This window comes from Pongo abelii, chromosome 1 (assembly GCF_028885655.2).
Source record: "Pongo abelii isolate AG06213 chromosome 1, NHGRI_mPonAbe1-v2.0_pri, whole genome shotgun sequence".
Lineage (NCBI taxonomy): Eukaryota > Metazoa > Chordata > Mammalia > Primates > Hominidae > Pongo > Pongo abelii.
The window spans coordinates 164,669,240-164,692,444 of record NC_071985.2 but is presented as its reverse complement, the minus strand read 5'-3'; the positions used below and the strand labels follow the sequence as shown (position 1 = coordinate 164,692,444).

At 38.8% G+C, this 23,205-nt stretch overlaps 1 protein-coding gene and 1 long non-coding RNA gene across 3 annotated transcripts in view; one reads left to right on the top strand and one right to left on the bottom strand.

Moving 5' to 3' along the window:
• The window catches only part of LOC134759453 (uncharacterized), a 70,676-nt gene that overhangs the window by 38,329 nt on the left and 9,142 nt on the right, over positions 1 to 23,205 (top strand). The window lies entirely within an intron of this gene.
• Positions 839 to 21,884, bottom strand: RPE65 (retinoid isomerohydrolase RPE65). 2 transcript variants are annotated; one of them, XM_002810712.4, is made up of 11 exons: positions 16,709 to 16,816; positions 16,464 to 16,605; positions 12,782 to 12,929; positions 11,486 to 11,567; positions 11,116 to 11,248; positions 10,867 to 11,006; positions 10,112 to 10,241; positions 3,490 to 3,604; positions 3,301 to 3,395; positions 3,083 to 3,194; positions 839 to 1,946 (listed from the first exon to the last, which is right to left on the bottom strand). In XM_002810712.4, exons 1-11 carry the CDS (start codon positions 16,783 to 16,785, stop codon positions 1,795 to 1,797), a joined length of 1,326 nt encoding a protein of 441 aa, XP_002810758.2. In that variant the 5' UTR covers positions 16,786 to 16,816; the 3' UTR covers positions 839 to 1,794. The 2 variants fall into 2 exon arrangements, with proteins under 2 accessions (XP_002810758.2, XP_054389178.1); XM_054533203.1 differs by lacking the exons at positions 839 to 1,946; positions 3,083 to 3,194; positions 3,301 to 3,395; positions 3,490 to 3,604 and adding exons at positions 18,669 to 18,819; positions 20,554 to 20,636; positions 21,825 to 21,884 and having other exon boundaries at positions 9,502 to 10,241.

Sequence of the window (23,205 nt, the reverse complement as noted above, 5' to 3'; positions counted from 1 at the left end):
GCTCCTAAGTCTCCTTGCTCTAATTTTAGTGATAATTGTAATTGAGAATGCCAATGATGGTGAAATGGTATTAGCCGAATGTTATCGTAGATTTGCCTCTTTCCTTTCTTCACACATTGGTGATCTCTAAAGGGGGTCGTACAGCAGGAGGAGATATGGTCACCTTGAATTGTGAGACTTGCTTCATGAAAAATGAATGGGAAAAAGCCAGGGAATCACTGATTGGCAAGGGTAGGAAGTAGAATTGTAGGATTTTTTTTTAATTTGAAGATATTGTCTAAAACTTAGTAATTTTTCAGTAATTAATTTTCTACATTTTTTAAAAAATAGAAAAATAGTTTTCTTTGTGGAATTCTGTTCCTATATCATGTCTAGAGACAGGAACCAATGGATTGATATTTATCTACAGTGACATATTCCATGCAGTTCCCTGGCATTCTCTTTCTTTTTTGAGATTTTTAGTTCTATCTAGTAATTACTGATGGAAAAATAATGATTGCATAAAAAATCTACAGGAATAGAAAAGAAGAAAAAGACCAGTACCCAAATCTTAAGAGCAGTTGAACTTAGATGAGCTCTGTATGATTTTACTTTACAATTTCTACTTTTTTGTATTTTTAGTTATTCTTTGAAAAGTATGCTTTACTGAGTATTTGTAATTTAAAAAATGAGTTTGCATCTTATCTAAATAAAGATCAAATGGATACATCAGGTACCCTGGTCAGTCTGTTCCTTCAACCTATTTTTACCTAGTCAAACACCATGCTGATCATCTTAGGTATCATGATATGTAATGCTTTCGAGCATAAAACAGATACTAGAATTAAGATATAGAACATTATTTTTGTCAATATTTATTTTTAAACAATCTCTAGAACAAAAGAAATTTAAAAACAAAAGGCTTAAAATGTATTAATACCTGAATGTTAATAATTTAATATTTTTCCCAAGTGATTGCACAATGCTTAAATATAATTAAACAAAAAAGATGCAATAAAGTATAATCCTGCAACATTATCCCATAATCTGATTTTAAGTAAATATTACACTTTTAAGCATTTTATGCTCTGTTTTTTTAATATAGTCACTACTATATGTACTTGCTTTTATGTTACATAAGCTTTTAATATATAACTTAATCTCTGAGATGTTATTTGGTTGAGAGGCCTCAGTTTATTAAACATAGATTTTCTTATTATAAAATCAGAAATAATAGTACTTGCTTGTAATAAGCGGAAAGGTTAACATTCATAAGATTCATAATCTTTGAGCAGTTACGTATACGCAAAATAATTACTGTAATTAATCTTAGATGATAGTCCCTGGTTTGAGAAAAAGTTTGGTTTGACATTTAGTAATTAAGCCTTATTGCATGATACTTCCTTGACTCAGCAAAGCCACATATCATATAAATCAAGTGTAGAGGACTTTGGTTTTTAAATGTTAAAAATATAATTGGAGCAGATAGGTACCTAAAATATGCTCTTATAACAGGAATTAAAAGCCGTTTAGTAAGTCCACATTCATTTCCTATTTGATTGCTAAATATTTAAGAGTTTTTCAGTTATGGCCTGTCTCACAGAGGAAGTATGATTATCTAAATATGTACTTTTTTTTTTAAATAAAGGAATTGCTTGCTCAACTCAGTGCTTTCTGTAAAACATTGCAAAATTGTGCGCATCTGCAAGTTAAAACCATGACATATAGCAGGCTAAAATTGAACAGAATTTGATTGCAGACCTGAAGCTGATTTTCTCGATTTTGCTACCAAAAACATATCTTGCTAGAGTATGTTCAAGATTTTTTGAACAGTCCATGAAAGGTGACAGGGATGTTAATCTCCACTTCAGCCCGGGCAACTTCACTTAAGTCCTTGGCATTCAGAATCAGGAGATAAGCAGGCTTTTGTCCTGCTCCTGGGCTCACCACCACACTCAGAACTACACCTGTTTATCAGAAGTAAATAAGGCAATATTGAGTTTTTTAAAGCCCAAGCTATAGATTAAATGTCATTGAAATAATATAGGAGGTATTACATTGACAAATATAGAAAACCATATGACCTGACTTCTTTTTCTGACTCTTGTACCACCTGGCATGAGACCTCCTAAAGAGGTCTTTTAAACTCTTTATGTACCCCACCTACACTGTAAGCTCTAAGAAGGGAGAGTCTTGTCTGTCTTGCTCACTGCTGTATCTCAATATTCTATAACAATGACTACAGCATAGTAGGTACTCATTAAATACTTACTGAATAAATGGATCTGTTCTTATCTGTAACACAAAAATATAGCACCTGCTGTACATACTGTAAAAACTGTGATGCTCAAATGAAAAGTGTGTATTAAAAGACTTTGAAAGCAGTAAGATATATCATATGTATGGTTTCTAAGATCAATCTGGAATCTGACTTCCTTCAAACAAGAAGAGAACAAATCTTTTACAGCCTTGACTGGATATATAAAATCATTTTGTGTGAAATGGCTCCACAATTCTTTATCTCATTTCTCTTAGTTTCCCATATTTGAATCCCATAGAGTGTAATCTATCTCCTTGTCCCAGCTGAGAAGTAGTTAACTAACACTGCTGATTTGTAATTTGAGTTGCTGTATCTGAGTTGCTGGTATGGCTCTGGGTCTTTTTCAAGCCCTAGCTTACCGAAAGAACAAATGAAAACTATTCACAGACCTGCCTTCTCATTCTCTAGTATCTGCTATAATACTTGCTTCCCTTCTTAGAATTGCTATTTTTTTTAGAAATATGTCTTTGTCAGGAAAGGCAAAAACCTAGAATTCATGTTGCCATTTTTTCTTCCTTCTCTCCCTCATCTAGAGCAGACATTGATGCTCCATCCTGACACCAAATGGGGCTTTGACATTTTTTTCTACTGGTAATCAACAAGACCTGATCAAAAGATGAAAATTCTTTTCAAATAGGTTTAATTCTTCAGTACTGCTCTATTTATAGTATTAAGGATCATTTTTGAGTATTACGGAATAATCAACCTTACTCCTTTCCTAATGAACTGACATACAGAACTGCAGTAAGAAGAGTATTCAGACACAACAATTGCTTTCATTACCATCATCTTCTTCCAAGGCATCTGGGTGAGAAACAAAGATGGGTTCTGATGGGTATGAATCAGGCTCTTGCCAAACCCAAGTTTCTTTAGTTTTGACATTCAGCTTACAGAGCTGTTTGTGAGAAAGAAAAATCAATCAAGCAATCAGTCAATATGCTTTACTTGACTAGCATATACTCAAAGCACTGTTCAAATATTTAGTAAGAAGGATTAATTACCCTATCTGGAACAAAGTGATTCAAGCCAAGTCCATATGCATATGTGTAAGGTTTCCCACAATACTTCTGGTAATTGATTTGAGGAAACTCAAATGCTACAAAATAGAGCACATGCTTAGGAAAACTCTTAATCACTTTGAAAGAAACATTTGTTCACTCCCGTGTGAAGTTTTCTCTAGATCATCTCACCTTGGCGAGGTCCTGAAAAGAGAACCTCAGGCTCCAGCCAGATAGTCTCGTCACTGCACAGAATTGCAGTGGCAGTTGTATTGGGGAGCGTGACTAAATTCTTGCCTGTGTCAGCCTAGGAGAGAAGATAACAGAAACCTCAGTGAGCAGGAAAGAATTCAAACAGCCAGAAATGCAGACTTCCTAAGTCTTGCCTCCTAAGTTATTTTTTAGGTCAACATGCAGGGAGGAACTGCAGGAAGCTATAGATGAGGGACCCTGGGATGCGACTGGGCAAGCTATCTGTGCCTGTGTCAGTCACTGGCTATGCATCACTGGGAAAGTCACATAACCTCTTAGGCCATCAATTTTCTCTTCTGTAAAATGAGACCATCCTTGAAGAAAATTTAGGGCTCCAAAGAAAGGCCTCTGCAAAACAAAAAAACAAAAACCAAACAAAAATCTCAAAACCAATAATAATAATAATTAATGTTTTTCTGCAGAACAACAAAGACTTCAACTGCCTGAGGGATGAAAGAATGTATATCTCTTTTACACTTAGAATATGTTTTGATTTTGCCTGAAAAAAAAATCCTCACAGTTATGTTGACAAGAAGAAAAAAACCACTGGACCATATGTTTCCTAAGATCTCTTGTCACACACACATGATTTTTCTGATTATTTTATGAAAACAATGGATACCATGAGATTTTTCTAACATATCTACTTATTAATAATTTCATCAAATACTTGATTACATATTTTGTTCTAGACTCTATTCTTGGCATTCAGGATATTTTGGAGAGTGAAGTCCCTGTCCTCATGAAGCCTACATTCTAGTTCAAGGAGATATACAATAAATATAATTAATAAATTTTATAATATACCACAAATGTGGGGGTAAAATAGAGGAAAGAAGATCAGAAATGTGAAGGGTAAGCGGTTAAAATTTGAATAGATGGTTAGGGTAGGTCTCTTTGAACAGGTGGCAGAGGACACAAAACTCTTAGAAGATGAGAGAATTAGCAATGCAGATATCTGGGGAAGAGTGTTCAAGCTGAGAGAACAAATTGTGCAAAGGCCTGAGGGAGAAGGATGCTGAGTGTGTTTGAGGCGCATCAAAGAGTCCAGTGTGGATCCTATCAACTGAGCTAGGGGAGAGAATAAGAAAGGAAGGTGGGGGGTCACGAGCCAGGCTGTACAAAGCCTCGTAGGTCATTATGAGGACTTGATCTTTCTCTGTGAGTGAGTGATGGGAAGCCATTGGAGGGTTTTCAGCACAGGAGTGAGATGCTATGATTTATTTTTAGGGTAGCCTTGTTAGTAGGGAGGATCCAAGAGTGGAATCAGGGAAACCAGTTTGTCTCGTAGTAGTCTAGTTGAAAGAAAACAATGGTTCACACTAGGCCAGTAGCATTGCAGTCAGTGAGAAGTGGAAGAAGTGGAGGACAGAGTCAAGAAGATTTCCTGTTAAATAGGATATGGGATGAGGAAGAGGCATGAAAGTAAGAGAGGCATCAAACATAACACCAAGGTGTTTGACCTGAACAATGTTGATGTCACAACAAAGATAGGAACTACAGGTGGAGTAAATTTTTGGTGGGGGAAGATGAGAAGTTCAGGTCTTGTCTTATTAGACTTGAGATGTCTATTGGGCATCCAAATACAGATGTGGAGCTGGCGCTAGCAGGTAAGAACCTTGAGTTTAAGAGAAAGCTAAAAATGTGAATGAATAAGGCATGAATATTTAACAACGAGTGAGTGTATAAATGGAAGATGGGGAACAAAGGCCCTCCAACAAGACGAGGAATGAGAAGGTAGCTGGTTGGGGCAAAAATGTCAAGAGAAGGGTTTTGTAAGAGCCTGATAAAAATGATCCATTGAAAAGGGTAGGAGAGTGGTGATCTAGGAAAGACGGGGAGAATTGGGAGAGTGATTTCCCTGAGAATGTGAAGGAGGATGAAAGAGATCAGCTCTGGATAAGAAGATGGATAATTCAGTATATGAGTACAGATGCTGGTGGGTGGGTAGATGTGCTGGCAAGTCTATAGTTCCTTTCTGATTTCTTTCATTTGTTTCAGAGAAAAAGGAAACATAGCCATCAGCTGCATCTGAGTGTGGAGGCGGGAAGTGGGAGGTGGTAAAAGTTTAAAGAGAAGAGGGTGTGGAATATTTAACTAGCAAAGTGAGAGAGTAAGTGAAGCTGGGAAATGTAGCAGAAAGATTTGTGGTCATGCATCTAAAATGGGACCAATTAACATGATTGTGCGTTGTCTGCACTTAGTTCAGCCTCAGAGGTATAAGCATGGAGGGGGTGGAGAGCTGAATTTAACTAGGGTTGTGATTTTGACAAATGACTTTGATAAAGTAAGAAAGAGGCAAGGGAAAGGAAGGTCTACATGAGAAAGTGATTGTAATTATTGACTGTAAAGCTTAAACTGAGTGAGGAGAGAAGGTAAATCCTGAACAGAGTGAGAGACAGTGAGAAAGTACTGTGTTCAATGGATTGGAAGTTCCTGGTGGAAATTGCAGTAGGGCAAGTGATGTTGAAAGATAAAAGGTCAGAGTGTGTCATGCATGAAACAGATTATGGAAGGAATATAGTCTTAAGTACTGGAAAAGTCGAGGGCATGAGGGATATATATATATACACACATACACATACATCACTTGGCTATATGATTAGATAAAATGAGATGAAAACTTGGGGAATTTTAAGGGTGAATAGAGGGAACAATGATCCAAAAGCAGCAAAGAAGGACATCTACCCCAACCCAGGCCAAGTGGTAAAAGGGCTGTACCCTGTACAGAGGAGAAACTGATTCCCCTGGAAATTGCTGTTGGGGAGACCAGTGTCCTTAGGGGAGAGAGCCAGATTTTGGTTAAAAAAAGAAGGTGAAGGGAACATTCTAAGAAGAGAAGACAGAAGATTTTTTCTGGTGGTGGACCAAGAATTAAAAGTAAATAGTGAAAGATTTTCAGAATAGGGAAAGGATGGGAGGTGGGAGCCAATAGAGGAGAAGATTCTGCAAGATTTTGTGAAATAATGGACTCGAGGTACTTAGTGATGATGCTGGGAAGAAGCAAGGGGTGTGCACATGTATGCATATTTATGTACATGCATACAATAAATACAAATGTCTATGTTTAACATATTATTTATGTGGTTTCAAGTTGAATTTTTTACTTTGTTCTACTTTGCTTATTTTCCTTGTTAAATTAGATTTCTTGTTTGTTTGTTTGTTTCTCGAGATGGAGTCTTGTTCTGTTTTGTTTGTTTGTTTGTTTGTTGAGATGGGGTCTTGTTCTGTTCCCCAGGCTGGACTGCAATGGCATGTAGCTCACTGTAACTTTGAACTCCTGGACTCAAGCAATCCTCCTGCCTCAGCCTTCCAAGTAGCTGGGACCTAAGCCCTTTCTATTTTTCTCTTCATTGCCAAACTTTTAAGAGTGTACATGCAGTAACTGCTTTCCAGATAATCAACTGCTTACCTTAAGAGCCCTGAAGCCTGACTTCTGCCTCTCTCACTCTATTCCCTTAGAGATTACCAAACCTAGTGCTTCGTTCTTAGTCTTCACCCTTTTCAACTTTTCTATAGCAATGGGCACCGTATAACCCTCACCTGCCCTCATCTTTGTGACATTACTCTCTCTTAGTGGGAACTAGGGCTTTCTGATGGCTCTTGTTTCTTTTTCTGGCTTCTCTTGTTTCTACCATTTTCTACACGTGTTTATTTTCTGGAGCTATTGTGCTTGGCTATCTTCTCTCTCTGTATTCTCTGGCTCTCAAATTCTTTATTTTTTAAATAAGCAAATTTTAAATGTTTCTTTTGGAAAACTTATTCTAAAATATGATTTCCCCCCCGCCTGCAGTCTCATCTCTCTATTCTTACATATTTCATTATTATTTCAATACCATTAATTATGGGCTTTTCTTTTGTGTAAAAACCTTCACTGTCTCCCCATTACCAGTTCAATAAAGTGCAAATTTCTTAGCCTGGCCTTAAAGCCTTCTAAGAGTACAACGTACTTTTATAACCTTTTATCCCATTTACTTTACTACTTTTGCCTATGTTTCAACCAATTATAATAGCCAATTCTCTCTGTGTATCTCCCTCTCCACCTATCTGTCTTTCCTCAAACTGTTCTTTCCGTCTTCAGTTGTTCTGCCTCAATCCCATCTCCACCTGCCATATTACTGCCATTGCAAATAACTATGTTCCATGAATCTCCCCCACATTATCATCTGACTAGCTATTAACAAATCAATTTATCCCTCCTGAGAGTACTACTCCTGTGCTGACATGCATGGCTATTCCTGATTTGCCTTCTTTCTCTCTGATACACTAGGTAATGGGCTCCATGAGAACTAGAAGTGTATTTTATGTATCCACTGAAACAAATAGTATGATGCCTGTTGTAGTGGCTACTCAATAACTATTAGAAGAAAGAGGAGACGGATTTGATGATGTTAGACATTTTTAATGCTTATTACAGTTCCCTATTCTATAATTGGGTAATATTTCTTTAGGCAATGATAACCATACAGTTAGAAAAATCCTTCTTTTTTCTTTATTTTGCAATGTGAATATTTAAGTTAAGTGATCCTGTTTTATTTCCTTAAAGATGATTGTGATTTTTACCATTATTAGCAAAATAAGAGTTTACTGAAATTAACTGACTCATCCATTTGGCGAGTATTTTGGGAACGCTCAACTACATGTCAGTGATATGCTTCCTAAGGGGAAAGCAAAAATCCTTAAGGTACCCAGATTGATCTCTCTCCATGATCTTTCTTCGGAGCTCCAGATCCATGTATAGCAGCTGCCTATGGAATGCTTTGCTAAGATTGCTAGTGGGTACTTTCAAATTACATCTATAAAGTAAAATTTACTCTTTTTTCTACAAGCTAGCTCCTCTTACTTCTATTTATTTATTTATTTATTTATGATGGAGTTTCACTCTTGTTGCCCAGGCTGGAGTGCAATGGCATGATCTTGGCTCACTGCAACCTCCGCCTCCTGGGTTCAAGCGATTCTCTTGCTTCAGCCTCCTGAGTAGCTGGGATTACAGGCATGCACCGTGCCCAGCTAATTTTGTATTTGTAGTAAAAAATGAGGTTTCTCCGTGTTGGTAAGGCTGGTCTTGAACTCCCAACCTCAGGTGATCCACCCGCCTCAGCCTCCCAAACTGCTGGGATTACAGGCATCAGCCACTGTGGCTGGCCCAGCTCCTCTTCTATGTTTTTAGTTCAGTGAATTTTACCATCATTCACTCAACTGCTCAGGGTGGAAATCTTGAAGGCATCCTGAACTCCTTCCTCTCCCTTACCCCTCACATGTAATTAGATACCAACTGCTGTTGATTTTGCTGCCTAAATATTTCTCAGCTTTGCATCTTCATCTCTCAGTCACCATTTTCTTAACTCAGATACTTATTCCCTTTTATTTGCCTCATTGCATTAATCCTGTAATAGGGCTTCTAGCCTCTACTCTAGACTCTCCACTTTCCAGTCTGTCTTCCATGATGCTGCCAGAGTAAACTTTCTGGATCACAGATCTAAGCATGTCCTAGAATACACTTAAAATACACACTTAAAATACTTAAATGGCTCCCTATATTTATATAACACTCAAAGGCTTACATAGCCCATTACAATATTGCTCCAACCTATCTTTCCAGTCTCTCTGCCCAAAACCCATCTCCCCTACACCCCTAAATAAACCAACCTCAGCAACTACTTCATATTTGTAGATGAAATCTTGCATTTTTAACTCCTCCTTGCCTTTATAGAAGCCCTTTTGCCTGTCTGTAACACTCAACCTCAACCTCCTCCCTCTTTCTCATTCTTCATAGGGCTTACAAACTTGCTTAAGAGCAGTGGTGTTTGGTTCTAAATTGAGTTTATTTTCTACCACACCACATCTAAACCTCTGGTACAAAGTTTTACATTCCATGTAGCTGTTTAATAACCCCTTTTGTGCAACCAGGGAGCAAATAGATATAAAAGAAAGCATATATTCACATATCTATATGTGAGAATTATATTTTATTGATTTTGACCGGTATTTCCACCACACTACAAATTCTAGATGTTACTCTGGTTATTCTAAAAAGACAGTCTCTAAATACAGGGAAGAAAAAGTGGAAATAAAGAGATGACTGTCTATTGTTAGTAATGATTTTTAACCTCTAGTGATATTTTTCAGAAGATTTATAGAAAACCAAAATAATGAACTGGTTTCCCTACAAGAGTACTTTTTGATGCTTCGTCTCTCCAGAACTTCAAATTATTTAAAGTATTTATATTATTGATAAAGTATCATAGGAATCAATGGATCTGCACTATTCACCGAGGAATTATATTTTAAAGACAATTTTGTAAATACAAGAACGGCAGATTTAGAATGTAAAAACCTGGTTCTTATCCTGGCTCTGCTGAAGTTGCTTTTGCTAAGTCACAGTACCCTTCTGAGCTTTAGTTTCATTTGTAAAATGAAGGAAGTTTAATTAGTTTATTTTTAAAGCTCCTTCTAGCTCTCAAATTTCAAGATTTTATGTATAAACATGAGGCAGGAGGACAATTCCTGAGAGAGATGAAACATTCTGGTTAAATCTGAAATCTACGGAGAAGCAGGTTACCTTGTCAATATTCAAAGGAAGTACATATCTCCTAACTTCAGGTTGGGGAGCCTTTCTGGCATTTTTTTTCACCTCTTCCCAGTTCTCACGTAAATTGGCTAAATATAAGTAATTATAAACAAACTCAAATCTGCAAAAATAAAGAGTCAAACATGAGCACAGGCAATTACAAATAATTTTAGAGAGATGACTCATGCCTTTTTAAGCACAAGTGCCTGCCTGTTCTTTATTCCGTAACCCAGAAACTGCTATTGAGCCAGGTGTATTAGAGCCATTTCCTCCTGCCCACACAGGATGAAAATAAAGAAACCTGCTTAATGGATTTGTTTAAGTAACAGCAGCCTTGAGATACTTTCTGTTCTGCCTCCCTGTCACCATTCTGTTTGTGTCTTTGGGGGCTGTTGTCTTTTTAGTGATTTGGCTAGTCTGAAAAACGCATGCCTTTTTCTCCCTTCCCAGAGAGGATGGGGCTCAAGTTTCCCCAGTGATTTTGTCAAGTTTAAGTTCACCTCTCAGGTCACAGAATCTTTTGTTTTTAGGTGGGGTTCGTGGACCCGATTAGTTTTCAATCATTAACCATAGTTTTGATGTTCAGATTACCTAAACTCCCTACTGCTTTTCCAATTACATTTTTGACTCTCACATAACTCTTGCTGTTTTAGATGTGATTCAGATTGAGTGCAGCATCTCTGTAAAAACCCCCTAATTTCCAGGAACAATGGCAGATGTCGCATTTATCCAGTGTCCTTTCTTACCCTTTCCAGCAGCAGAGATCCACAATCAGAAACCCATTGTCTTCATAGGTGTTGATGTGATGGAAGAGGTTGAAAGGAGAAGTCCTGTATTTATTATTGAGGTACTTTTTCCTTTTTTTGTCAGCAATATGAAGCCAAACCTTGAAAAATGAGGAAAATATTTTGATGCATTTAAAAAGGAAAAAAGTATACATTATTCAACACACCTTCTTCAGAATCACAAACTTGACAAATATATCTAAGACTTACCCCCATGGTTTCATTGGACTCAAAACAATCCATGTAGTTGGCTCCCCAAAGACTCCATGAAGAAAGGAACTTGAACAGGTTAATTTTGACAGGTGTCTCCACAAAAACGATATAGTTGGGAGTCAGACCAAAACTGTTCAGAAACACAAACGGGCTTGTGAATGAAAGGGCTGATTCTGAAGCCACAAACAAATTTGTATACATGTGGTATGCTCAGTTACAAGAATCAACAGTGCCTACATGAAATTAATTATGTTTAAATTTAGTTTTCTGCAAAAAAATATTGTGATCAGGATTGGTATCAAAGGTAGGCAAAGCAAATCTTTAAACTTGAGTTTTCCTGAAGATTCATAGCAGGCCTTCAAGTTACCTATGAACGTAAGATGGCTTGAATCGGTCACTGCAGGGGAATTGTACAACGATCTCTGACTTGCTTATTGGATCTTCCTTGTCTGAAATAAAGTGGTTTTAAAAGGCTTTGGAACAGCCTCTTATTTTTTTTTTTAATACAAAGCATTTAGAACAGCTTATACAGGCAAAGAAACACATTTTGATTGTGTTAGAGGGGTTATTTTCATTTTCTCCATCATTTGCACTTCTTAGTGAAATTTCATGTGAAGCCGCAAAATCACCCAGGAAAATCCAAATAGCAGCAGATTTGGAAACGTGCACTCAAATAGGGTTGTGGCGAGCGGAGTATAGTGGAGTCACATCTTGCAATAGTTGGAGGTGGCTTTTAAGTCAGGGGAGTAGGGAAAAAACCTCAGAATGGTCAAAATGCCTTTTGCAATGTCTTAAGATGCCCAAAGGATATAGTTTAGATGGGTTTGTGTCAATAGCCCTGTACAGTAATTCTTATGCACATTAAAATTCACTCACTAGTAAGTGAATGGTCCTCAAACTTTAGTGTGCATCAGAATCACATAAAGAGCTTCTTAAAATACTGATTGCAGGCTCCACTCCCCAAATTTCTCATTCAGTCTGCCCAGGACAAGGCTCAAGATTTGTATTTCTAACAGTTTCCTAGGTGATGGTCTTGGTCCAAGGACTACACTTTGAGAACTGTACTAAATAATACTAAACAAAAATCTGTATACGTTCAAATAATTCCATCATCAAGGTGGTGAACAATGAACCTGGCAATAAATGAAGAATGAATGGAGAATTCTAGGGTACACTCCTTTCTGCTGTAGTTCTTTTTCTGTAGTACTTCTATGAGATAACAGATTTGTTTGTAGTTTTGGGAATTAAGCACAACATATTTAGTACACTCTCATATATGTGTGTATGCTACTATGCACACATACATGCTTATTTAATTTAATTTTGCCTAGCACATGAATAAGTGCTCAATAAATGTTTGCTAAGTTTGAATCCAAATTGTGTATGATCAAATCCATATATATATATATGTACTACATTTTTAATATTCTAGAAGAGAACTTGGACACTTGCTTTCTATATTTTCAAGTTGTCATCCTTTGATATGATGCCCTTGGGCATTAGGCCCCTTATAGGGTAGAGATGAGGGCAGTGCTTCTGAAGTCTGAGAGTAATTTAACTATGCACAAAATGCTATTCTGATATTCTGATCTTTCTCACAATACAGTAACTTTCTCACAATATAGACACTTGTTTTCAGAAGAGGACAGATTGGTAAACTCACCTGCTTGCAGTGGTGGGATCTTTACAATGTTGTAGGCAATTGAAAAATTTTTTCCAAAGCAATTACCAATATTGTAAACGGTTCCATCATTTTCAATGTGGGGGTGAGCAGTGGCCCCATTGACAGAGACATAGTTGCAAAGATCAACCTACGGAAGTAAAGTGAATGTCCTCCAGTTGAGAGAAGGAAGATACATTATACCTTTGTCCCTAGGTCTGAGGTCACCACTACCCCTTGAACTCTCATCCTAAGTGCACTTTCTCTTTCTTCCCATCTCTCTGGATTGTACCCTCTTTCACCTTGAGTTCCCACCTTCATGCAGAACATAATGCCTCCTCATGTGTCTGAATCTGGAGTTACCTGTGACATCTCTTTATTTGATGTATACCATGCAGGGCTCTGGTTAGTTACTTTTCTTTTAGCATATGCAGATTGACCTCAAACCATAAGTTTGAGTCCTCAGACTTCTTTATACTCTTATTATTGTATTAGATTTAATTGTATAAAATTGCTAATATTCAATAATTGTTGATTTCCAAAAATGGCAATTTTGTATGGTACTATGTAAATACCAACTATGTGTCTTGCACGTGGTACTGTATGAGTTTGGAACTGAAAGGGACTTCAAGCTTCATCTAGTATAGAAAGTCTTAATTTAAATAGACTTTAGGAGAACCATGGATCTCTTTTAATTAAATATAAACATTTCTGGCAAAAGCATACAGCATTTAATTCAATTTTGTGTCTCATAAGAAGTTTAGAACTACAAATGTAACACAAATCTCTCAGTTTGCAGAAGGATAAATTGGGGTTCCAGAGAGATCAAGTGTCTTGTTTAAGGATAAAGAGCTAGATAAATCAGCACTAGATTTCCACCTGGGACCTACTTGGTAAAGATTTATTGAATGAATAATTACTGGAATATATATTTATCTAAGCAAAATTATTTCTGATTAATTAGGGTTTTTTTTTTAAAGCATAGGACATTTTAGCACCCTTATTTAAATAATAGGCAAGATATTCATTTATTTAGTCAATCATTTATCAAATACTCTGAGCTTTCACTATGTGCCAGGCACTATACCAGGGCCCAGGAGAGAGAAGATCTTTGCTTCCAAGAACTTCATTCTAGACCCGTACTCTTCTATTAATATAGTGACCACTAATTTTTAGATAGAACTTCAAATTCAGCTCCTCAGTCACATTAGCCACATTTCAAGTGCTTAATAACACCCGGATATCACAGTTATAGAGCATTTCCATCATTGCAGAAAGTTCTATTGGACAGCACTGCATTAGACCAATAAGCCGGCATAAAGCACTGTGAGTGTGCAATGGCATCGTAGAGAAGCGCCATCTAGCCCAGACTGAGGGATAAGGCAGTTTTCCTGAGAAACGTGACTCCAGCTAATGTTTGAAAGGTGAGTGGAGTTAGCCAAGTGGAGCAGGATGACAGTGTGTTCCAGGGAGTGGGAATCCTAATGTAAATGCATAGACTTGTGAAATAATGTGTGCTGTTTGGCCATTACTAGTCATTTAACCTGGCTGCCATGAAGGGCATGCATAGAGGAGGCGAAATAAGAGTGGGCCAGCCACAAAGACCTTCACTTGGACTGTATTTGGAAAGTTATGGATTCCCTAGGTGGAGTAATACTTTCATATTTATATTTTAAAAAATTGCTACTGCTGCCTTAAATAAATTGTATTTAAGGGAATCAGGCTGGAGGCAAAGGCACTGGTTAATAATAGTGAACAATCAAAAATTTCACATTTTTAAAATTACATTTTACAGTGCTAGTAACAGTGGAACCTGACTCCTAATAAAGTCTATTCTGGAGCTATACCATAGCTTCTATATTTCTAATTAAAATATCATGTAATTGTAATACAGATTCCCTATCAAAGTCAAATGAATGATTTAGAAACTCAGCTTTTGTTCTTCTCTAAAGGAGCTATGCACACACTTGTACATGGTTACACACATACAGTATAAACAAGAAAGAGCTATGGGGATTGTATGTTAAGATGTAGTAAATAGTCTGTTGAGAATTATAGATCAGCTTGTGCTATTGAGACCTAATGTTGAGACTATTTTTTTTCTTCTTATTTTTACCAGTACTGCATTTGTGGTTCTGGCCTTTAGTTTCACCTCTTGGTCTACCAGCTATACTGTATTTCTTTTGCCTTCCCATACAGCTCATACATGGCTCCCCAAATAAACATCTTAAAGTATAGCCCTACTCATACTACTTCTTTGAGCAAAAACTTTCAGTAGCTTCCCATTAGCTAAACAACATATTCCAAATGTTTAGCCAATTATTCAAGCTTTTAGTTTCATCCTACCCTGTGTCTCAATATTCCCCTTGACATTAACTACTCTAGGCAACTAGTTCTCAACTGGGAGTGTTATTGCCCCCTAGGGGAAGATATGGAAATGTCAGGAGCATTTTGGGTTTGTATAATGATTGAAAACATGACTGGTGTTTAGTGGATGAGGCCACGGATGCCAAACCTCTCCCATGTGTGGGACGTCTCCATGATGATGAGTCACCGCCTGCCTAATGTCATACTAGTACCTCCACTGAGAAATGCTGCAAGTCTAGTCCAAGGAGATTATTCTCCAGTTTTCATGAACACCTTCTACCTCCATGATTTTTATCACCTTACCCCCTCCATCTAGCATATCCTTTCTCTAAATTCACTGAAGTCATACCTCTCTTTCAACTTCCAGCCCAAAGCCTTTGCCTTTAAACCTTCTTTCACCTGTCCCACCTTGCATTGCCAGCTACTTCCAGAAGTAATTCCTTTCGTATTTATGCTTTCTTAAAAGATTTTCCTTCTTAAAAGAGTCATCATATTCTTTGTCCTATTAGAGTTACATATTTGATTTCTCCACCTAGACATTAAGTCACCTGAAGACAAGAACAATGCCTTGTAAATAGGTGTATCTTAGTAAATATTGGTTCAAAATGTGTATCTAAGGACTGCTGCATTGAGATTCCCTAAGTTCTCAGTAAAATTTGTCACTTCCAAATATTGCTGAAATTTTGTTCTATGCTATTTCATTCAAGATATAGCTTTATTTCTAATAAGAAGTATCTATAAGAAGGGGCAAATTAGTGCAACATACTTGCCTAGAACCATAAATAGCATGATTTTCAGTATCAGTAGCTATAATTTTTTGAGCACCCAGTATTTACCAGGTTCATGCTAGCTTATAAAAGCAATGAAAGGCAGGGACCATGTTATCCTACTCATTGATCTATCCCTTGCATCTAGCATAAATTCTGAATATGGAAAGCACTCGATAAATATTTGTGTCATGAATGAATGAATGAATATGTTAGGCATTTTATATGGGTTTTCTCCAATCCATGTAAGTGTTTAAAATTTTAGAGATGAAGAAACAATGTTTGTCCTATGTCAAATAGCTAGTCATTGTTGACAACGCTAGGATTTGAAACTTAATCTGGCTCTCATGTTCTTTTCACCAAATTACACCAATTGCAGGAAAGCATCCTAGACAGAGGCAATCAGTTCAGTCCATTTGGAGCTTGGAATGGTCATTCTGTGTGTCCTCATCAAGTCAGAATCATACATTCGCAGCATGAATAATTTATGTTGAATTAATTTTAAGTTCCAAATTCTAAATTCCTGAACATCACCTAGCACTGTGTCCCACCTGCTTAATTGTCTCCAAGGTCTCTGGATTAATCTTTGTAATAAAGTTGGTCTCTGTGCAAGCGTAGTAATCTTCCCCCACTGGGTAGACATTAACAAGGGCATTGTCAGTAACCTCCACTCCTCGAAAGTAAGAAAAAAACCTGTAGAAACAAATGAATTTTTCAGTCCAGTAATTTTCAAGCCATGAGAGAAAAAGGGCTAATATAAAATGTCTTGAGTAACATTCAGTTTGGGTTCAGTAACCTGGAAAATATATTCTTGCAGGGATCTGGGAAAGCACAGGTGCCAAATTCTGTTATGACGATCCTTTTCTCAGTCATTGCCCGTACGTAAGCATCAGTGCGGATGAACCTGAAGGACATTGAAACATAAGGAAGGGTATAGACAGGAGCAATCTGTACAGCCCATGTGGAGCTTAGAATGGCCATTCTATGTGTCCTTGTCAAGTCACAATCATAAATGCATAACATGAAGAATAAAGGATTTTATTAGCTCACTTTCTTGGGGTGACCAAGCAGGGCAGACACAGTGTCCCTTGAGTTTACATTTTTATCTTTTAAACCTCACAGATGAGGAAATTGAGGTTCAGAGGAGTTAAGTGGTTGGCATATGTGGCCAAGCTGGGTTAGAATCCTAGTTGGCCAGAGCAGGGCAACATGAACTTTCTATATCACACCATGCAGCCCTGGGGGAAGTTCACATAGGACCCCCACGCCCATCACCCATAACCTATCAACCTAAACTTACTGGGAAAATTCCGGACATGGTGTGCTGAATTATATTCTTCTCAATCTCCCTCTGTTCCTTTTATGTTTTTCTTCAATTTTAACACTTATTTTGTTTTAAAAATTAAGTATTCTTGAATTCCATCTCTTGCCTAGACAGGTCTGCTAAACCATATCTTAGAGTAGAGAGCATACTTTGCCCAGGATTTCTGATATGGAGAGCCAGTTAAAATCTGATTTTGTACTTTTATTTTATTTATTTATTTATTTATTTATTTATTTATTTATTTATTTATTTGAGATGGAGTCTTGCTCTGTTGCCCAGGCTGGAGTGCAGTGGCGCAATCTCGGCTCACTGCAACCTCCGCCTCCTGGGTTCAAGCTATACTCTTGCCTCAGCCTCCCAGGTAGCTGGGACTACAGGCATGTACCACCACACCCGGCTAATTTTTCTGTATTTTTAGTAGAGACAGGGTTTCACCATGCTAGCCAGGCTGGTCTCAAACTCCTGACCTCAAGTGATCTGGCCGCCTTGGCCTGCCAAAGTGCTGGGATTACAGACGTGAGCCACCCACGCCCGGTCACACTTTTATGAAGAAGAAAGAGTACCCTGCTCTGTCGAAGGTATAGGAAACTTTATCTGAACTCCACAGTAAGCTGTCATGGCTACATTTCTGCTTGACATCATCTGTTTCTCTTCTATTATCGTGCAAGTTGTCCTGCTTCAAGTCCCCTTTCACTGTTTCTTTACAGGTCTTTTCAAAATGCCTGAAATCTGTGGTGATCAACAAAGCCACTAATAGGCTTGAACATGAAAGCAGAAGACAAAGTATTTGTTAATACTTCATTAACGGGGGTTTCCTGGAATGGTGATTTAGGGCTTCAAGGCTTTTAGCAATAATCTCTTGTTTTCAGAAAACTTCTCTTTCTGGTATCATTATGACATGTTTCGTCCTTCATTACTTTGTGGCAGCCCCCGACCCCTTTCCCAGTGGCCTTTCCAATTTTATAAAAAGAAAAAGGAATCAAGATGGCCAATGGTTTAATAATAATAACAACAAGCATCACAATATCTATTATTATGAAGTGCTTTGTGTGCGCTAGACACTGCGCTCTCATTTAATGCTTGTAATGAATGTATAAGGTAGATTCTATTATTTCTCCCATTTTACTAATTATAAAACCAAGAATTGGAGGTCAACATCTTGCCAAGGTTACTCTCCTAGGCAAGTCATGTCTGTTGAATACAGGGTTTAAAGCCACTCATGTTGGACCCCAAAGCCCTAGGCTTTAGCTTCTCCTTTATTCCATGATAATATTCCCTCGTATCCATGCAGACACACTGGCCCAGGTACATTGTGAGAAGAAAGTGGGTATATAGGTTGCCTCCTGGGTTCAGAGGTTAAAACTCACATGGGAGGAGGAGCTCAGCTAGGCCCTACTTGCGGGGGGAGGAGTGGCATGGAGTGCTGCTTTACCTTCTGTGGTATGTGACATGTCCTTCTTTAAAGTCAAACTTGTGCAGGAGGGCTTGCCCATCAAACAGGTGGTAAAATGGCTCAGATCCAACTTCAAAGAGTCCTGGCCCACATCGAAGGAGACTGCCGGTGAGCCAGAGGGGGATCCTGCCTGTGACGAAGGGGAGACAGAATATTGCTTCTTGTCCTTGGTAAGGCACAGTATATCAGCAGCCTGATTGGGCAGCTTCTTCCTCATAGAGCTGGCAGTGATTTTCATTTCCAGCCCTCGCGCTGGACAGCACTTAGAAAATGTCTGCTGACTTGACTCACCTTCACTAGGAGATCACACCTTGGGAAATGTGGAGATGCCCCAGAGTGTGGATAAAGGGCTGGAAGGAGTGAGGGAGAAGCATCTTGAGAGGACTGGGACTCTCCATCTAATAGATTTCCCCAAACACCAATCCATTTGCCTTTTGCCATCTCATTTTTAAGAAGATTTTCAAATTTCTTGATATATTTTAGTGGAGTGAGGAGTAGAAGGATGGATTAAGAGCAAGAATAAATGTATTTTAAAAAGATGTGTCTATAGAAAAAAGAAACTATTTAAATGAAAAAACAGGAATCCTGGCTCTTTAAAATCTAGAGCTATATCCCTCTGTGAGTGTGAGCTACTGCTTGGATGAAAGTCAACCTGCTGTAGCAGAAAGTCCACAGGGTTGGATGTCAGGGACCTGACTTCTGGTTTAGGATCAGCTCACATGTCATCTCTGGACCTCAGTGTCCTCATCTGCAAAATGTAGGGTACCCAAGATAGTCCTTAAGGCCTCTCAGCTTTCACAGTTAGGTTTTTCCCTAAAAACCCAGGTAGGGCCTGGCGCGGTGGCTCACGCTTGTAATCCCAGCACTTTGGGAGGCCGAGGCGGGCAGATCACGAGGTCAGGAAATCAAGACCACGGTGAAACCCCGCCTCTACTAAAAACACAAAAAATTAGCCGGGCGTGGGGGCGGGTGCCTGTAGTCCCAGCTACTAGGGAGGCTGAGGCAGGAGAATGGCGTGAACCCGCGAGGCGGAGCTTGCAGTGAGCCTAGATCGCGCCACTGCACTCCAGCCTGGGTGACAGAGCGAGACTCCGTCTCAAAACAAAAACAAAAACAAAAACAAAACAAAACAAAAAACCCAGGTAGGTTTATCCTTTGAGAAGGGCAGGGATTGACAGTGTTTCCTTGATTCCTACTGGTGAAGTTTTTCAAGCAAATGGATTATTTCCTATAACTAATAATGATACTGATAGTAATAATTACTGTCTATTGATTACTTTCTGTTGGATAGTAGGTGAATCATTCTATTTACATTACTCCACTTAATTTTCACAACATCCTCATGAGGTAAATTTTGGGTTTTTGTAGGTAAGGGAATTGAGGCTCAGAACGTTTAAGTAACTTAGAGGATTCACAGTGAAATGATAAAGCTAGGTTAGCATCTACATCTGCCTCCCAGCAGAACCAACGTTCCTCTAATAAAATGGGCATGAAACCCACCACCCTTTAATACTCCCAGGTGCTTGTCACTGGGCCTTCATTTATTCAGACACCAATGGAACAGACATTCATAGGACATTTACTATGTGCCAGGCACTGAGCTAGGCACTGACAGTTTGAAGATGACAAAGGTGTAATCCTGATCCTTAGGGAATTCCAATTAGGTAGCGTTTTTCTACATTAGAGAAATAAAGTAAAGGTGCATGAAAGAAAATGGGTTCTTGCTATAAAAAGCCCAAACCACCTGATCCCTCTCCCTGTGACCCACAGGGGGAGTCTGCATTGAGAGACACCAAGGAATAGGTAGCCAGAGAAGAGAAACTTTGACATAAAAGAGGATGGCTTCAAGATGGGCGAGACCAACCTGTTACATGAGCTGTGAGTGGCGAGGACAGTTCCTCCACAGTTTCAAACAGTTTCTTGTAACCACCAGCAGGATGCTCAACCCTGAAATGGTGGAAGAATAAGGAAGAAGCCCATGTTGATGCTCAAAGTCCGCAGAGATAGAGGCAGAGCTGCAGGAGAAAAGGCACTCTAGGGCTGGCTCAAAGCCTGTTCACTCCTGCCAGTCTAGTCTCAGCTGGGTGGGGGTGGGTGTGGGGAGAGAAGAAGGGGTGAGGGTGGGAGGAGCACGTGAGGCTCGGGGTGGGGAAGACTACTCAGGTATGGAAGGGGGTCCCAGATCACTGCTCTGATGTCAAGAGACATGACCTCCCTTTTAATGTCAATGGTCACAGTGAACTTAATCCTGTCCTCTGCAGTTTTTCCTTACTTCAGAAGACAAATCAATCAATCCTACTGCCGTCAGTTCACTTCCTGAAATTTGTTCCTAAACAGGGTGCTTCCCACAGTATTCTCCCACCCTATCAACATGCTCAGCTCACTGCATCATTGATTTTCTTGCCTCAAGGAGAGACTCATTTATCTCCTTCCTAGGGGTTGGGAGATGACAGCTTTTTGGGTCAGGTACCTCATCCTTCATTATTCACTCATATTATACCATAATTTTTTCCCCATCATCTCATTTCTCTACCAATCCCCAAGACCTACAGTACTTTTTCATCATAGTCAGACCAGAAGATTCAGGTTCTATATTTTTGTTTACTTTCTACCGCCTGTGTTCAGTTTCATGTTATAACTTCAAAGAGTGGAATCTCTGACCAGACTCAATTATAATAATTACCTTTTACTAAACAATTACTATGTCCTACATACCATAAAAAGAACTTTGCATGGTATTAGCTCTTTTAAATCTCACAGTAACATAATGGAGTAAAAGCTATTGTGACATCTTTCTATATACGAGAAAAGCTAGACTTAAAAAGTTAGGTAATTTGTCCAAAGTCACACGCTAGGAAATGACTGGGCAAGAAGTGGAGCCCGAGTCTGTCTGAAATCCCCATGCTCAAGACTGCTTCCAAACCCCGGGCTAAGTCACACAAACCCCCCATAATTTGGACCTGAATTCTAGCTAGTTTCTTTAATACATAAGCAGGAAAAAATTTCCCCACCAAAATTTAAGGGTCTTTCCTAAACAGGCCATTAATCAATGCCTTCTCTTCAGGAGCCCTTGAAATAGCACATTTATCATGAATCCATGAAGGTGTTTTAAAAAAGTCTCACAGAGATACTTACTGGATAGACATTTTCTTCCAGTTCAGGATCCAGAGTTCTGGCACCAACAGCAGAATGAAGAAGCAAGTTCTCAGCCAGGGGCCTTTTTATGCCTTCTAAATCCCCTAAAAGGAGTTATGGCTTTGGGAGCCCTTCCCCACCCCTTCAGCTGAGGGAGGGGGAACAGAAGTTGCTTTCAGCTCTCAGATCCTCCTGATGCTTGAGCTTTATTTGGGCTTGCTGTTCCCATAACAGTTGTTTGGCTGTTTTCCAGAGACCTCAATCCTTCCCAAGGAGAATGAGAACAGATTGGAAAGAAAGGAGCTAGGTGGAAGTGGCCAGCATCAGGCCTGAGCTGATCTCAGTCACCCCACTGGACCTTGGCACCATTCTCTGGGGCTCACCTCCCCCTAACGCCTCTGTGCCTTCATTCTTACCCTCATTCATTAACTCACTTATTTTTAAAAATATCTATTACATACCACCTATGAACCAGACAGAGATAGGTATTGTCCCTGTCCCTGTCTTCACAGATCTTATAACTCTGTAAGAGTTATAGTAAACAAACTATTCAACAATGTTTGATTAGTGCTAAGATTGGAGAAGTATAGAATGTTATGGAAGCACACTGTGCACCTCTAACCCTCTCTAGCAACCTTATTGATACCATTCAGTGTCAATATTCTTCCAACCAGGTTGAGGACTTTTGATTTGCTGAGAATGGAATTCTGCATATCTTTGGTTGTCACTAATGCCTGTGTGCTCTCTGCCTCACTTTCTTGTCCATTGGTATATGTTTGGCACTCTGAGAGTATACAGCATTAATTCATTCATATCTCCATACTCTTTCATTAAGTCTCAGTTTTTTGCCAGCAAAGACAAGGTACTGCCCAAAGAAGTCCTTGGAAAACAGGCAAGATATATACTATACCAGCTAACAACCTTGACACTTTTTTGAGAAACTCATTAACGATTTTAAATTTAGTGCGTAGTTACGGCTACTTACCCTGGGGTCTTCTTCAACAAAACTGTATAACAATTAATCCAAGTGCTTCCCAAGATATACAACAGTAGCTTCATTTCCTTACAGTGAGGGCATAGGCATGTGATGGGCTCCACTCATTAGGGACAGTGGTAGAAGTCCTAGTGGTAGCACCTGGCGCTCAGCATCCATAATATCTCTGCCCATCCAAGGTAGTCATAGTGTCTCCATTCGACAGTGGAGCCCGGAACATTGTTACTGGCTGGGTAGCCTCCAAGCTCCATCCTTTAGCCATCCCAGAGGTTCTGTTAGCTCCCTAATATTTAAAATATTTGCATTCTGCTTTATTAGAGTTAGTTCCATTATTTGCAGCTAAGAGCCTTATGCCTATAAAATGATGGTAGTATAAGATACTACCAT

Excerpts from the sequence above, each read along its gene's own strand:
- RPE65 (XM_002810712.4), bottom strand. The coding sequence starts at position 16,785 with ATGACTGAGAAAAGGATCGTCATAACAGAATTTGGCACCTGTGCTTTC. Across the intron at positions 12,930-16,463 it reads CCTTGGAGACAATTAAGCAG|GTTGATCTTTGCAACTATGT; the intron begins GTGGGACACAGT and ends TTACTTCCGTAG. Across the intron at positions 3,396-3,489 it reads CTTTTCAGGACCTCGCCAAG|CATTTGAGTTTCCTCAAATC; the intron begins GTGAGATGATCT and ends TCTATTTTGTAG.